Source organism: Trachemys scripta, chromosome 1 (genome assembly GCF_013100865.1).
Source record: "Trachemys scripta elegans isolate TJP31775 chromosome 1, CAS_Tse_1.0, whole genome shotgun sequence".
Lineage (NCBI taxonomy): Eukaryota > Metazoa > Chordata > Testudines > Emydidae > Trachemys > Trachemys scripta.
In genome coordinates, this window is record NC_048298.1 from 87,392,010 (window position 1) to 87,408,644 (window position 16,635).

Sequence of the window (16,635 nt, forward strand, 5' to 3'; positions counted from 1 at the left end):
TTGTTTGGGAAACCCATGGTTTTGCATTAGTAATTTAATGTTTAAATATCCGTAGTAATGCCACAAAACCTTGAGCAGGGAAGAGAGAAGCAGGAGAAATTAAGTACAATAGAACCTCAGAGTTACGCACACCAGAGTTATGAACTGACCATTCAACCACACACCTCATTTGGAACTGGAAGTATACAATTAGGCAGCAGCAGAGACAAAAAAAAAGCAAACACAGTACAGTACTGTGTTAAATTTAAGCTACTAAAAAAAATAAAAGGGAAAGCAGCATTTTTCTTCGCATAGTAAAGTGTCAAAGTTGTATTATGTCAGTGTTCAGTTGTAAACTTTTGAAAGAACAGTCATAATGTTTTTTCAGAGTTACAAACATTTGAGTTATGAACAACCCCTGTTCACAAGCTGTTTGTAACTCTGAAGTTCTACCAGGGAGGGAGAGGAATTATTTCAGCTCAGTACTAATGTGGACACGAGAATGAATGGATATAAACTGGCCGTGGGGAAGTTTAGGCTTGAAATTAGACGAAGGTTTCTGACCGTCAGGTGAAATATTGGAACAGCCTTCCGAGGGAAACGGTTGGGGCAAAGGACCTGTCTGGTTTTAAGATTAAGCTAGATAAGTTTATGGAGGGAATGGTTTAATGGGATAACATGATTTTAGTCAAATGAACAGCGTGCCATCGCTGGTAAATAGTAGCAATGGCCAATGAGGGTCTGGCTGGAGAATCTTGCCTACATGCTCGGGGTTCTACTGATCGCCATATTTGGGGTCGGGAAGGAATTTTCCTCCAGGGTAGATTGGCAGAGGCCCTGGAGGTTTTTCGCCTTCCTCCGCAGCATGGGGCAGGGGTCTCTAGCTGGAGGATTCTCTGCTACTTGAAGTCTCTAAACCACAGGATTTGGGGACTTCAACAGCAGAGTCAAGGGAAAGGGTTGGGACCGCTTTGTGGCCTGCATCATGCGGGAGGTCAGACTAGATGATCATAATGGTCCCTTCTGACCTTAAAGTCTATGAGTCTGAGTCTACTGTATGCAAAAGGAGCCTGGAGTCCATGAAGATCAGCACCTCTCCTCTGCCCAGGGCCCCTTACCAGCAATATTTTCTCTTCTCTTTTCTCTTCTTCTCTTTTCCCTTCCCTCTTTTTCATGCCATGAAGTCTCCTTCCCATCCTTAGTCTCCTTTTTTTTCATTTTGCCCGTCTCTTTGTGCCCTTGCTTTCATTTGCTCCATTCACATTTGTTAATGGCAGGTGCCCACAGAGGCGTGCAGTGAGAAAGGAAACTATATAGAAAGTGTTGCTAGAAAGGTAAGGTGGAAAGCAGTATTGTTGCTCTTTATGCCTACAGTCTCCTCCTCCCCGCATTTCTCCATGCCTCTCCTATACCATTCCCTGTAGTTTTCTAACTGTGTATATCATCATCAGATTTCATGTGTAAGGATTTCAGTGCTGAATGTTTCAGTGCTTGAAGTGCTGTGATACTCAGGCATTCATGCACTAGTGAAATCCTAACATGTTAAATGTAGCGTTTGAGCGCCAACTTCAAGTAACTCATTGATGTTGAGCTCTAAGATGATACTGAATTCCAGGTTGATAATGCCAAATAAGACAGCATTTGAGGCACTTGCAGCATGTTCTTTTCTAATGCAGACTTTTCTTCTCTGATTCTTCATTTTCTCACTGTAGTGTATTCCTTTTTACACCTATTCCTTTTTACTTCTGCTATATGTTGTCATTCCTTTATTTATCTCCTAGTCTACTATTTTTCATCTTTTCACCATGTTTCTTCTTGTGTACGTCTTCTGTTTGCTCCCTGCCACTCCACCTGCCCTTCTTTCCACAACTAGACTCTCCTGTCCTGCCTGCTCCCGTTACATTTCATAACCGCATCAGGTTTCCCTTCTCAGTAAATCTCTGTTAACCTCTTCAGTCCCTACCTTCCTGCTCCAGGCATCCATCCTATCCAGTCTTCCTACCAATGCAGGCTTTGTTAGTTGAGACTTAAAAATATGTATCCAGTGGGACAGTGTCATGTTTTCTGTTATCTGATCGTGGAGAACTTTTTATAGTCCTCTAAAATCTTAAATATTTGTAATAAACAGAGTAACTAAACTATCTTTTAGTTTGATCCTTCCTATTCTCTCTGGATAGTACATAAAGATAAAGATTCTTAGATTGACTCTTGGTAAATTCTCCATGAACTAAAACTGACCTGTTTGTGAGTGTCTAAGAATTAACTCTGAAAACCTGCTATTGCTTATAACGTGCTAAAAAATAATGAGAAATCGAGGAAATATATAGGAACTTTATTTTGATTGAGTAGGATATAAACATTAATTCTACACTTTCAAAATTCTTAGGAAACATTTCTGCCATACGATAGTTAAACATACCAAATCAAAAGCAAACTGGTCACCATTCAAATGTTTGGAAGGCAATACAGAAAATAGCTTTAGAATATAAGTTTAGACTCTTGTCTTAACTATGGCGTCTACTGATTCCTCCATAATTTGCTCTTCACCATTCATTAGGATAAGTTTTACTTTGTTAATACTGTATTGTGTGCAGGATTTACTAGTGGTGGATGATGAAGAGATGGGCAGCATGGAAAAGGAGCAGTTTGGTTGGCAACGAGGTCTATAATGTTTTGATAGGGTAAAAATCTCATGGTGCATGCATGCAAGGCTGACTTTGCTCTTCTTCCCCACTGGTTATTTTTGACCTGTTGTGAATTCCCATATGCTTGCAGAAAGTGACTTTGGCATTGGCAGTTGTATGCGTTCTAACAAAAGTTTCCATTCTCTGCAGAGTAATGGCTTTAAATTCACACAAATCTGAAAAGAAGAAGAAGAAGTTATACAAGGACTCGCTTTCTTTGGCAGCCATGATCCGGAAGTTCCAAAAGGAGAAGGAAGCCCTGAGGAAGAAAGAATCCAATCCAGAACCCCCAGTGACTATTGCCACCTCCACCCCTAGTAAAGTCCCTTCCTCCTCTGCTACCACAGGAAATGATGTCTCAGACTTGAACCTCAGGGTTACCGATCCTGTCCTCTCCATTTTTGGTAGCACAAATGAGCATGAGCTCCTGCAGGAAACCGAAAGTGCCCTGGAGATTCTGGGAGAGATTGACTTTGACAAGCTGCTTGACGGCACCTCTAATGGCAGCCCAGTGTCTGAGCCATCAGGAGAGAATGGAAGTGCCACTCAGCCAACCAACACCTCTCAGGTCATGACACCAAAGCAGGTGCCTGCCCTCCCAGAAGGCCTGCCTGTCCTTCTTGAAAAGCGCATTGGAGACCTACGAATAGTAAGTGTAAACTCATTGGTAGGGGATTGCATTCAGGGACCCTTGAGAGCCGAGAGGAATAGTTACAGTCTAAGCTGCGATGTCATATCCTTTAAATGCTGGTAGAAATATCAGGAAGGGATTATAATTGTTTGGTTCACCCCCAGGGACTGAGAGTAAGATTAAGTTGATGAAACTAAGCAAAGATGATGTAGGTTGAATATAAAGGAAATATATGCCAGAAACAAGATCTATTGTTTAGTTTATTTCACCTCACAATAGCTTGTGGAATGCTTTCCATAGGGAAGTAGTGGGAACATCATTGCTTGAACTAAAATGACTAGACAAAACAGTTGAATATTCTGTACAGAAAAATCCAGCACTAGTGAGGTTTGGGCTTGGATAGTCTAGATGACTTAATAAATCTTTTCCATCTTTAACTCCTAATTCCTTGCTCATTTATTTTGCTAATAATGTCTTTTTATTCCTGCCCTTCTTGCCAAGTTCAATCAGGAAGGAGTAAACCTGTGATATTTTTAAAGAGACTTTCCCACTTTGCGTCAGGGAGAGACACTTGAAAATATGTCCTTTCAGTTTCAGTGGTAATTTTTAGAACTTTGACTCTTTTGCTAATTTTAATGATTTCTGAACATTTTCGTTTGTAGAGGTAGGAAGGAGGACAGAATCCAAGTTCATTCACAAAGATACTGTCAGGTTTAAAATCTTTGAGGATTTAGTTTTTTTAAAATCTAAGTTATTTTATTGTCACCTTAATCTTATTGAAACTGAAAGTATTAATTTTTTCACCATGCTGCTTATTTACTATGTGCATATCAATTTGAAGGATGAAAAATAAACTAGTCAGTTTTTCTTTGGGTGATTACATGTCCATTCCACTTCAGGGGTGCGCGCACCCAGTGCACGGTCAATTTTTTCTGTCAAGGATACCCATTGAGGCGGCACATGCATCCCCAGCTACCCTGCACTGCTGCATGGTAGTATAGAGGGTGAGGCTGTCCCTGACCTCCCCCTCCTCAGTACCTTACTGCCCATGACAGTTGTCATGCAATTGCAAGTTTTGTCCTTCTATTTATATATAACTTGTCCCCATTTTTATTAATTTAGTAGTTTATAGTGTTAGCGATGGTTATAAGTTTTACTTTTAAATGTTTTTCAAAAACTTCAGTTCCCATTACTGGGAACCATACTAGGGCATGTCTTAGTCACTAGGATTTAAGCCCTGCTGCTCCTGCAAGGAGCTGATGCCACTGAGTGACTTGCATTCCTGTTGCCTGAAACATCTTGGGGAGTTGCACTTCAGGGGTCAGTCTCAATTTTGTAGGGACTTTAAACCTAGAACCAAGAAAGACAGGACAGGTAGACTTAAATTTCTCCTTATGGAAGAAGCGCTGTACCGTCCTGCTTCGAATGGATGCTGAGTGTTTTGGCTTCAGTGAGGAGCACTCGATCTGTATTGTCTGAGTCTCTGCACTGGTCACCTTTCCCAGTGCTGAGGAAGCAACATCACAGGTCTGCCTCCAAAGGGAGAGGGAGAATCCGTGGCACTGAAGTTCAGCAGGCATGCAGATAATGGAAGTAAAGAGCACTCGAAGCTGAGACACTCCATGAGGAAATCATCTGCTCAGGCAGGATTGTCGAATCTGGCACAGGCACTGTCGCATCAAGCCCCTGAAGTGGCACTGTGAAGCTCCTCTGTGCTGTCTGTATTGACCCATCAACCAGAGGCAATCTTGGTGCCATCAACTCCAGTGGCTTATACTGCTGCAAGTGACTTATTGAGCCTCTCGGTACCATTGTCTCAGGTGGTGTAGGAGACCTCTTATCTGGTACCAAAGACCACAGGTCAAACTTTGCCAGCTACTACAATACAGACTTTGGTACCCTGGGCGCCTCTGGATATCCAAGAGCCTCATTGTGTGGTGCCATCAAGAGGGAAGCTGGAGATGATTTCTCTGGTACCATCATCCCAGGACTTCCAATGCTGATCACCAGCACGAACATGAACAGCGCCTCCCTTCCATCTTGGTCAGAAGAGACTGATTCCTCTTTGGACTTTGAGGTCATGTCCTGTATTTCTTCATTCCCCTCTGAGATCTTAACGCCCTGGTACCCAGAGCAGGGTTTGTCCTGACTGACATGGCCTGGAAGTAATTAGGCTCCTGGACCTAACCAATTGCTGTTTTGGAACCCTTGAGAATTTCCGCCTACTTCCAGGTCCTTTCCATGCCCACTCCATTCCGCTTCATCAAGTAAGGTCAAGTACCATCCCACCAAGGAGAGCATGCCTGGTATCAGGCTCAGTACCATGGAGGAGGATGTTGCTCAGGGGAATCTTCCTTTTGAAAAGCCAGGGGAGGGTCTACCTCAGCCAATTTTGGCTTCATCCTGTGCATCTCCTGATGAAGGAGTGGTTTCAGAGGATTAGTCACCCCCATCTGTTGACTATTTGGCCCATCAAGACCTTTTAAAAAGAGTGGCTTCCACCTTGAATATCCAGGTGGAAGAAGTTTGAGTCATCCCATAGGCTGATTGACATTTTAGCTACTGCAGGACCTTCTTGGGTGGTGCTTCCAATTAATGAAGTTATTGTGGAGCCCACCAAGGTTTGGTAGCAAACTCTGTCTTCCCTTCCTCCCACAGGAAAGCTGGCTAAGTACAAACCCTTCAAATATGTATGGAGAGGTGTGTGTGGGAGTGGGGGTTGTTTTTCCTCCTCCTCAACCAGCTTTGACCCTGGTTACAGATGCTTCCGTCCTCAGCTGGGTTCCCTGCAGGTGCATGGTTTGTGGTCTACACAGGATTTGACTCTGCATACAAATGACAGAGAATTAAGGGCCATTCAGCTGGCTCATTGAGCCTTCCATTCCCATACCAAGGGAAGAAATCTGTGTATACTTACAGACAATATGGCAGCTACATTTTATGTGAACAGGCAAGGAGGGGCATGCTCAACTCTATGCCTAGAGGCAATCAACCTGTGGGACTTTTCCATCACCAATTAAATCAACCTCAAAACCTCTCACCTTCCATGCATGAAGGACCAGTTAAGCAGATTGTTTTACCAACCACCATGAGTGATCTCTGTCTAGGCATTTCCAAGTCCATTTTCTAACTGTGGGGGACTCCCCAGGTAGACCTCTTTGCAACGAAAGTTAATAGGCAGTGTCATCAGTTTTGCTCTCAACAAGATCACAGCCTGGAGTCTCAGACACTTTTCTGTTACCCTAGACAAACCTGATTTTGTACACATTTCCTCCAGTTCCACTCTTTCTCAGAGTATTGTTAAAAATTAGATAGGACCATACAATGGATCAGACTTATAGCTCCAAGTTGGCCTTGGCAACACTGGTTTTCCACTTGATCAAAGTTAGTCACTCTGCCAGCAGACCCACATCTAATCTCTGTGGAACACAGTCACCTCCTCCATTCCAAACTGTGGGCCCTCCACGTGACAGACTGGATCGCTCTGTGGCTAACCTCCTAGGAAGAGGCTTGTGCAAGAGGAGTTAAGATATGCTTTTAAATCATAGAAAATAATCCACTGGGTATATTTACTTAGCCGAGCGGAAGGGATTCTCCATCTTGTCCCAGCAGAAATCTGTTTTCCAGATCCGGTTACCAATGCATCATATTCTGGATTATCTATTATCCCTAAAACATTTGTTTAATCAATCAAAGTCCATTTAGCAACTATTTTGGCTTTTCACCCTCTGATAATCATTGTCTTTTCCAGCTCTATTGCAATTAAGTTTTTGAAGGCTCTGGAGAGGTTGTACCCACTTGAACTTGGTGTTGTCAAAACTAATGGGTGCTCCCATTGAACCTTTAGTTATATTTTCCTTGCTATATATCTCAGTGAATGTAGCCTTTTTGGTGGCAATCACCTCAGCCAGCAGATTGGGTTAATTATGTATTCTAATGAGGTGGGTGACATCTTTTATTGGACCAATTTCTGTTGGTGTGGGACACAAGCTTTCGAAAGTTTGTCTCTCTCTCTCTCCAATAGAAGTTGGTCCAATAAAAGATATTGCGTCACCCATTTTGTGTGTCTAACGTCCTCGGACCAACATGGCTACAACAACACTGCATATGTACTTTTTCTGGTCCTCTATACGTGATCTACAAGGACAAGGTTTACATGCATTCACATCCAAAGTTTCTTAGAAAGGTAGGGTCTCACTTGCATGTCAATCAATCAATATACCTATTTTCTTTCTTTCTGAAGCCTCATGCTCATAAGGACGAGGAGAGACATCACATTTTAAATGTCAGGAGAGCATTAGGTTTCTATTTGGACCGGACCGAATAGTTTAAATCATCATAATTGTTTGTGGCAGTTGCTACTGTCAGAATAATACATTGACTATGGAAATAGATTGGAGAACATTTTTCATTTTTTTAAAAAATTGACATTCTCTATATAGTCAATTCACAACTGCTGTGTGATTATCACATTATCTGTAGTCTCACATATTGGAATGATATCACACTTGCACAATGCTCCAGGCATTCACAAGCGCATCCTTTTTCAGTATCCTAACATGCTGAAAATAGCAGTGAAGATGCAGCAGTATGGGTTAGCAACGCATGTACCCCGGGTCTCCAGGCCACCTTGTACAGCCTGTGCTAAAGCCCATGCCACTGTGTCTTCACTCTTATTTTAGTCTCTTACCCACATTAGCTTTAATCTAGCTATGCTTACCAGAGCTGCCAATCATACCTTCAATTTCAGTGTAGACTGAGAGCAGTGGGAAGGAGTAGAAGTCCATCTTCCCTCCCACTCCCCGTAGGGCTAGGAAGATACAGGAACAGAAGGAGGGAGCACAGATAGGATCTCCACTCCATAAAACCAAAGCTGGAGAGAACACTGGACAGCACCGTAGAGGAGGAAGTGGATGTGGCTCCTTGTCTACATGATTCCTTCACAGGGGCTCCATCAGGAGCAGTGGAGATAGGTCCTCTTAGGAAGGCAGAGGATTTGCAGCAGGAACCAGTAATCCTAGGGAGGAAGAGAATCCTTAATGAACTGAGAGGAGGGATTTCACTGTTGCTTCAACTGTTGGTATAATTTATTGAGTCATGTTTTTTCCTTCAGGTGAACCACTGTCCCAGTATGATTTTATTTTTTATTTTTTTTACGGGGGAGGATATCACTGCTGGTGGAATCTTTTGGAGGAGACATTAAAACAGAGGTCCTAATAACTTTTCATTGAAAGGTCCTGTGGCACTTTTAGCAAGAATGGGGTACTAACCCCAGAGACCTGACCACATTCTAAATTGAATGATGGTTTTCCTATTTGCGCTTCTCCTGCAGTTTCAATTGGATATAGTAATATTCTTCACTTCCTGTTCTAAATAGTCATGTAGTGGTTTTGTATTTCACTGTTACGGTGGGTGTATTTCAGGACAGGGTGATATAAGGCCATAAAGGTAGTTTGTATATTATTTAAGTCTGTAAAGATCTTTAGGGTAAAATGTGCTATAAATCGCTTGGTATTTTTATTGCTCTCCTTCCAGGCTGCCAAGCTGTTCGATGAAGAAGGCAGGAAGAAATTCTTCACACAGGATATGAACAATATTCTGCTGGAGTAAGTGTTCACCTCTTCAGTTCTGTATGTTTTGGGATGTTATCTTTAAATTACTCCTACAAAGACCTAAAGGAAACTAAACCAGTGGGGAAGACAAATTAATCTAAGCCAGTTAGTGACCAGCTGAAAATCTGTACAGGTGACAAGAAGTTCCAATACAGAGATGCATCTGTATGGTTTATCCAGTGTAAAATATTTTTCAGTGCCCTTGGCCTTGAGTTTGTTAGCAGAGTTCTGTGGAAGTGTGCACATCACTTCCCTACAGTCCCATGTTTTCATAAAATGAAATAATTTCAGATTTTATTAAGAAGGAAAAACCCAGCCCATTCTAATTCTCTAATCTTTGCAACCTGGTGTCTGGTGTGGGAAGGTGATTTTTGTTTGGGGTGTTTTTGTATGGTGGGGAGGGTCTTATATGATCATAGTGTAGGTTGAAAAAGAAATATTTTAGAAAATGTTGTCAGATTATTTCTGAATAAATGTAACAGCCACAGTTGATTCATTCATTGCATGAAATTGGCAGAGTAATTGCAAATATGAATGGTATACAAAACCATGTTTAGTATTGCCAGGGTAATATGCATCATATTTGTCTGAATGTACTCTCATTGTTAGCTAATGGACTTTCATCTCTCTCTGCAAAAATTTGTCTTACTGACACACCTATAGAAAAACACTCCACCCTCAATGTGTGTTTGTATGCATAACTAGAGTATTTAATGTATGTAAAGCTCCTTAGGTTTCTGCATAGTTTCCATCCTCACCCAGGATTGCCTCACTAGTTAGCTATCTCTTGTTTGTTTGTTTTGGTCAGTATTGAGCTGCAGTTACAGGAGATGAGTCCTATCGTCCGTCACAACGTGTACTCCCATCTTGAGGCTTTTGTGCCATGCAATAAGGACACACTGATAAAGCGTCTGAAGAAATTACACCTCAATGTCCAGGTAAAAGGGGAAGAGAGTGGCTTCTGCAGGAGTCATGTATGTAACAGTAAGAGCAGGGTCTGAGAGACTGAAAGCAAAGCTAGTTTGCCAGGTATATCAAGACCTTTATGGCGATGGACCTGCTTCATCTTGAAGGCTAGATGAGATTAGAAGTCAAGAAGGCTTTGGCTGTGCCTGGTTTCTAGCTCTGTTCTATTGGCAGATTACACAGTTAATAACACACAATGGATGGACACACAAATTGGGGTACCTGATTGTACAAAATTCCATGCAAATCAGTCATTATCATAACAGGAGGTTAGCCAATTTAACCCTTTTTGTGAGTCTGAATATGCTGCTTTCATAGAATCATAGGGTTAGAAAGGACTGCAAGAATCATCTAGTTTAACCCCCTTTTGTACTTATTATGACTGTTAGGTGATTTTTGTGCTCCATTTTCACAGTTGCTTTGCTTTTAAATATGCGTGTTTATATTTTCCTTTTGAAGATGAGTAAATGAAGGTATTTTGTGATCTATGATTGAATAGTAAAGCTGCCCTGGTGGTCTGTTCAATGCATTGCTACTTGTGTGAGTAGTTAGAGTAGGTGGAGGAGGAACTCGGGACCACACTTTGTTCAGAGCCTGGAAGTGTTCCATGGAGGCAAAAGGCTTATCACCTGTGTGGTATGGGGGAGGGGCGGGGGCAGGAGAAGGAGTAGACAGTGCCACATGTTGCATGCTACAACGTCCTCTTGCTGGTTGTAGGAATCTTGTTAAAGTCGTTCTTGGCAAATGGTTGCAGTGGCCAGGGATAAAATAATTAAGAGCACGGAAAATGGTAGGTGCATAATATAATATCAGCTTAACATTTGCTGGAGTTTTTTTGCTATGAAGATGATCATTCCTCAAAATTTGGCAGTCTTGCATATTGCCCGAATGGCTTGTGTACAACTGGGAATTTTTGGCCACCTTAATTTTAAATTACTTACTGGCAAGTGTTGGTACCCACTTCAGTCCATTTTTCTTACTTTTCTATCAAACTCTTTTAGCCCCTTTTTGGTAAAAAAGGGTCATCTGAAGAGACCAGGAAGTAATGCTGTGAGAAATGCATAAAGATAGAAATGTTTTTCTTTTTAGATACTTGCCTTTTTTTGGTCTTTTGGTTCAAGAACATCTCAGCTGTATTATCAATTAAACAGTATACTATCGTTTTGTATCATTGTTAACCATAATGTGGTAGTTCAGTGCCATTTTCGAGAACCATGTTGGAATTTCCCATGCTTTTTTGTTACTGCCATTAAGCAGGTATTGCTTGAACTGTTTCTAAAGTTTCCATATGCTTTGATGGGAATATTGATTAGAAATCACTCTTAATGCTTGATTGCAATCTCTGAGCAGCAGCTCATAAAACATCTTGGGTATGTCCTTTCCAGTGCATGTACCAAGATTACTTTGGTGTTTTTGCCCCTTCCAGGATGACCGTTTGAGGGAACCGCTGCAAAAGCTGAGACTGGCTGTCAGCAATGTCATGCCTGAACAATTATTCAAGTATCAGGAAGACTGTCAGGCTCGCAATCAAGCCAAGAATGCAAAGTGTGTACTTTTGAAGTCGGGATATTTGTATTTGGTGAGGGGATTCATGCAGGAAACATAGGTTAAATTTCCATGTTTCTCAATTCTGGCGTATAAATACTGCAAAGGCAATGTACTCAGACCATATAGGGGTGTAAAAGGACATTGGGACAGTGCAAAGTACTCATTGATTCCTTCAGCTAATTAAGTAACACTGTCAATTAACTCTGAAAAGAATTCCCATTAAGTGACTTTGAAGTAAGATCTTAAGGATGGGAGGAAAAGGAGGCTGTAACATATCAAGAGTGGGAAACAAGAAGAAGATGGTATTGAGATGTATTTTTTTACGTTCTTGATTATTTTTGTCCTGATTATTAAAACTGTTACCTCTTCACTGCATGAGGGAAACTGATTTGGGCTTGGGGTTGGGTATAGGAGTAAGAATTGACTGGTGAGCATCCTCCATCTGTCATTGCATTCACAACACTAGACTGGCAATGAGCAGGCCTGAAGGAGTCTACACAACTTCCCCTGCCAGCCAGAGGTGGTGAGAGTCACATGGAGAGATGGGGTGGGAGAGTCTTGTTTGCCTCTTTGGGAACGGTGTAATGAGAACTTTAGGGCTGTGCCCCAATTTGTACAGCCTGGTAAGAGAGAATTCATGCCTTTCTTAGGGGAATACATCATGTGTCTGTGTCTTTAAGTCCTAATTCTCTCACAAAAAAAATTGTTCTAGATTGCAAGCAGAAGATGAACGAGAGAAAAATGGGTCAGAGGAAGATGATGATGAGAAGCCAGGAAAGAGGATTGTTGGGCCGAGAAAGAAATTCCACTGGGATGATACAGTGAGGTGTGACATAACATTGCCCCTTTTCACCTTGCAGAAGTTTTTTAACCTGCCTGTGGGGACGCTGAGCCACAGCACCATCTAATAAACAATCCCAGTCAGAAACAAACTCGATAGAGATTTGGGAAAGGGACAGGGGCAATTATAAATGGCTTTATAAAAAAGATAGGTATGAAGGAAGGCATCTCAGTTTCCCATGCAGCTTTGTTTCTGAAACTTGAGGGGTGAGGGACCTTAATCCTCACTCTAGTCCCTTTATCCCACATAAAAATGCTGAAGCAGTATAAAAGGCCATCAGTTGCGTAAAATCCTGTATCCGGCCAAAGGGAGGATATCCCTGATTCAGGAATTTCAGAAGACAGTTGAAAGGCTGCATCCCAAGGACTCACCTTAAAAACTTTAATATAAGAGGATGTGCTGGGGGTGGGCCGCATTACATAGCACTTTTGAGATTCTGGACAGCACCTGGAACCTCACCTGACATACTGATGACTTGTCTGCTCCAGGAAATTTAACAGTTACTGAAAATTGTTTGCTTTTTAGCAAATGGATCTCACTAAATCAGTATTTAAAAATGTTATATCTCCCAGTTTAGGCAAGACTTAAATTCACTTCAGAGCAGAAACTAGCATTAGTGAAAGGTGCTGGATTTGCAGCTCTTGGACACTGATGAGGTCTTTGCCCATCTACATCTATGGCCAATATATCACAAGCTGACCTAGAGAGACTACCTCTAGGGTCAAGAAAGGAGTTCAGTTTTTGTCCCATTCATTCAGTCTGTCCACCAAGGCCTAAAAAGCAATTTTTCTGGTATAGTTCAGTGTCAGGTGCTTTAGTGACAGTAAAAAGACAAGGTCCTTGCCCAGATGAGCTTGCAGTTTCAATAAACAATGTACTGTGATGTGGAATATGGTGTATCAATAGAGCTTTTAGGCATCCTCTGTTCTAAGAAGAAATTGGAGCCGTGACAAACCAGGTGTGGGAGAACGTTCCAGACATGGGGATGTCATATAAAAGAGGACATGTTGTCAAGAACTGGAGGGCACAGAGGGCAGAGGGTGTTAGTCATAAGTCAGGCTGTATGTCTGTCACGGAGTCCGTGACTTCTGCAGTGGCACTCCGGGGCTGCCTGAGCAGATCAGGCAGCCCCTGGGCCAGTCGCACCAGCTGCTGTTGGGGCAGTCTTGGGCTACCACGCTCCCTCCACCCCCAGCAGCAGCAGTTTGGGTGTGGGAGGGGGCTCAGGGCTGGGGCAGAGGGTTGGGGTGTGGAGCGGCACTTACCTTCAGGGCGGCTCCCTGGAAGCGGCCGGCATGTCCCTGCAGTTCCTAGGCAGAGGGATCTGGGGGCTCTGCACACTGCCCCTGTCTGCAGGCACCACCCATGCAGTTCCCACTGGCTGCGGTTCCCGGCCGGTCAGGGCTGCGGAGCCAGAGCTTGTGGCTAGGGCAGCATGTGGAGCCCCCTTGGCCTTCCCTCCCCCTAGGAGCTGCAGGGATATGCTGTCCGCTTCCAGGGAGCTGCGTGGAGCCAGGTAAGGAGCCTGCCAGCCCCACCAGCCCTCCCCTCTCAGCACCAGCAGGGGTCTTGGGCTGCATGCCCCCGCCCTGCCCCCGTGATGGGCCTAGGCCGCCCTCCGGCCCAAGTTTTAGTTAGGGGTATATAGTACAAGTCATGGACAGGTCACGGGCCGTGAATTTTTGTTTACTGTCCATGACTTTTACTCAAAATACCCCGGACTAAAACATAGCCTTAGTCATAAAGCCTGGACGGAATTAAGAGGAAAGTGGAGAGGTGGGTCATCAATATTAGTTACAATGGTTGTCTTTTACATTAGTATCTTTCCTACAAAAGTGGACTGAGACTCATGAGCTCTTTTCACAGAGGGCAGTGAACAGCCCATTACATGGCAACAACTCTTCCATTCCTCAGTCTCTTTCTGATGAGCATTCAAATTGACTTTTTTGCAATTCATTATATGGTTCATGCCTGGCTTCTCTCTCTTTCTCCACAGGGCTTTGTTGTGTAACCTTGTCAAGATCAAGCTGGGATGCTATGAGCTAGAGCCAAATAGAAGTCAGTCTCCTGAGGATTACCTCAAGACCTTTATGGAGACAGAGGTGAAACCACTTTGGCCTAAAGGCTGGATGCAGGCTAGGTAAGCTACTTGCTTAGTATCTCCGAATGCCACTGTGTAACAGCTTCTTGAGTCTCACTTAGGGTGACATGCTTCTACAGACTGTTGGTATAAAGGACACTGTCATAATTTTAAAATACTGTAAATATCCTGTTACTGATAATATTTTAGGTCATTGAAGCTGAAAATTTAAAAACATCTAACTTTCATCACTGATGCAGTTTTTTTTTGCATTTCACCTGGTTTGAACAATGTAGCTACTTCAGGTTTGCTCCTTTGCTCTTTTATACTAACATGATGCTATAATTTTTAGGTTCCCTTATGGCAGTGGTTCTCAAACTTTTGTACTGATGACAACTTTCAAATAGCAAGCCTCTGAATGCGACCCCCCCCCTTATAAATTAAAAACACTTTTTTATATTTTTAACACCATTATAAATGCTGGATGCAAAGTGGGGTTTGGGGTGGAAGCTGACAGCTTGTGACCCGCCCATGTAACAATCTCGCGACCCCCTGAGGGGTCCCAACTCCCAGTTTGAGAACCCCTAACTTATGGGGAATGTTTTGGTAAAGCATCTCCTAATTGAAATGAAATGTTCCTACAAATATTTTAGTTGTTCTGTAAGTCTCCTCTAAATATACTTAAATATTGTGCCACACTACGTGACAGTGTCCCTTTAGAGAGTGGCTGGCAGGCATCTTTCACCTTACCTTGTTAAAGTAGTGAAGGTCACCGTAAAGTGACCAGCTGTGCTTTAAACTGTGCCAGTTGAACTGGAACATAGTTGTAGGAAAATTGACAGATTTTACAATTTAAATTTGTTTCTGTATTTACATAGAATCTTGAGGGCTGGAAGAAGAGTGCTTTTAGCGGAGGGTTACTCTCTCTGGTGGTCTGCCAGAGATGGAGTTTACTAACCTTCAGAGCATGGTCCAAGGCGCATCTTTTTGGGGAAATACAGGAGATTATGGAAAAAGAACAGGAGTACTTGTGGCACCTTAGAGACTAACAAATTTATTAGAGCATAAGCTTTCGTGGACTACAGCCCACTTCTTCGGATGCATATAGAATGGAACATATATTGAGGAGATATATATACACACATACAGAGAGCATGAACAGGTGGGAGATTATGGGTGATTGCTGGGGAGACTTTTCCTGTGATGGTTTGGGTGATATAGGAAGTGGAGCTGTCTGTGTAATCTCTGACCAATTTAACATGTGACTAGATTATGATTTTAATTTGTCAGTGCTCTGATACTATAGCGAGAGTGCACAGAACATTTTATTAATAATCCTTTGTACTTTTACAGTAACTCCTCACTTAACATTGTAGTTATGTTCCTGAAAAAATTGACTTTAAGTGAAACGATGTTAAGCGAATCCAATTTCCCCATAAGAATTAATGTAAATAGGGGGGTTAGGTTCCAGGGCAGCTTCTCCTACTCTGCAAGCACCAGGGGTGGGGGGGCTCAACCCTCAGCCCGCCCACTCCATCCCTTCCCCCAAGCCCCCACCCTTGACCTGCCTCTTCTCTCCCCCCCCCCACCTCCTCCCCCTTTACTTCACACACTGCATCCTGGCTCCTCCCCCCTCCCTCTCCTCTCCTCCCCTCCCTTCTAAACCCTTTGTTCAGGAGGCGAGGAAGGGAGGAGGCATGCTGAGTCCTGGCTCCTCCCACCTCCCTCCTGCCCGGGGCAATCAGCTGGCTGGCCGCATTTGGGAGGCAGGGGAGGGAGGGGGAGCCTGCGCGCCGAGTCCTCGCTCCTCCCCCCTCCTTCCTGCCTCCAAAACGCCACAAGCCAGCTGATTGCCATGGGCAGGAGGCGGGGGGAGGAGGGAGAAGGCGCTGATCCGCGGGGTTTGCCAGCGGGCGGGAGGCACTTGGGGGAGGGCAGGGGTGTAGGGAGGCTGCCAGCTGTGGAGAAAGCAGGCAGCCAAACAACGTAAGTGTGGAGCATTGCACAACTTTAAATGAGTATGTTCCCTAATTGATCAGCAATGTAACAACGAAACAGTGTTAAGCGGGACGACTTTAAGTGGGGAGTTACTGTATTTCTAAACTGCTCCTGCTAAGGCGCTTTGGATGATGTGCAATGACATAAGTAAAGTACAACAATTTCTTAATCTTGTTAAAATTCAAATAAACCAGTGAACCAAGGATAATACAGAAGGGGAAAGTAGGAGGGACGTAATAATGAGGCTAAAATGCAAGTTTGAAATAAAGTCCTAAGGTGTTTCAAAAATAGGAAGA

At 43.1% G+C, this 16,635-nt stretch overlaps 1 protein-coding gene across 3 annotated transcripts in view; it reads left to right on the forward strand.

Annotated features, from left to right (window-relative positions):
- Positions 1-16,635, forward strand: part of UBN2 (ubinuclein 2) — a 105,554-nt gene that overhangs the window by 38,982 nt on the left and 49,937 nt on the right. For all 3 annotated transcript variants that reach the window (XM_034774776.1, XM_034774790.1, XM_034774782.1), the window contains exons 6-11: positions 2,814-3,312; positions 8,830-8,900; positions 9,715-9,844; positions 11,299-11,417; positions 12,133-12,246; positions 14,258-14,401. In XM_034774776.1, the coding sequence (XP_034630667.1) occupies positions 2,814-3,312; positions 8,830-8,900; positions 9,715-9,844; positions 11,299-11,417; positions 12,133-12,246; positions 14,258-14,401 (1,077 nt within the window). The remainder of the gene's footprint in view (positions 1-2,813; positions 3,313-8,829; positions 8,901-9,714; positions 9,845-11,298; positions 11,418-12,132; positions 12,247-14,257; positions 14,402-16,635) is intronic.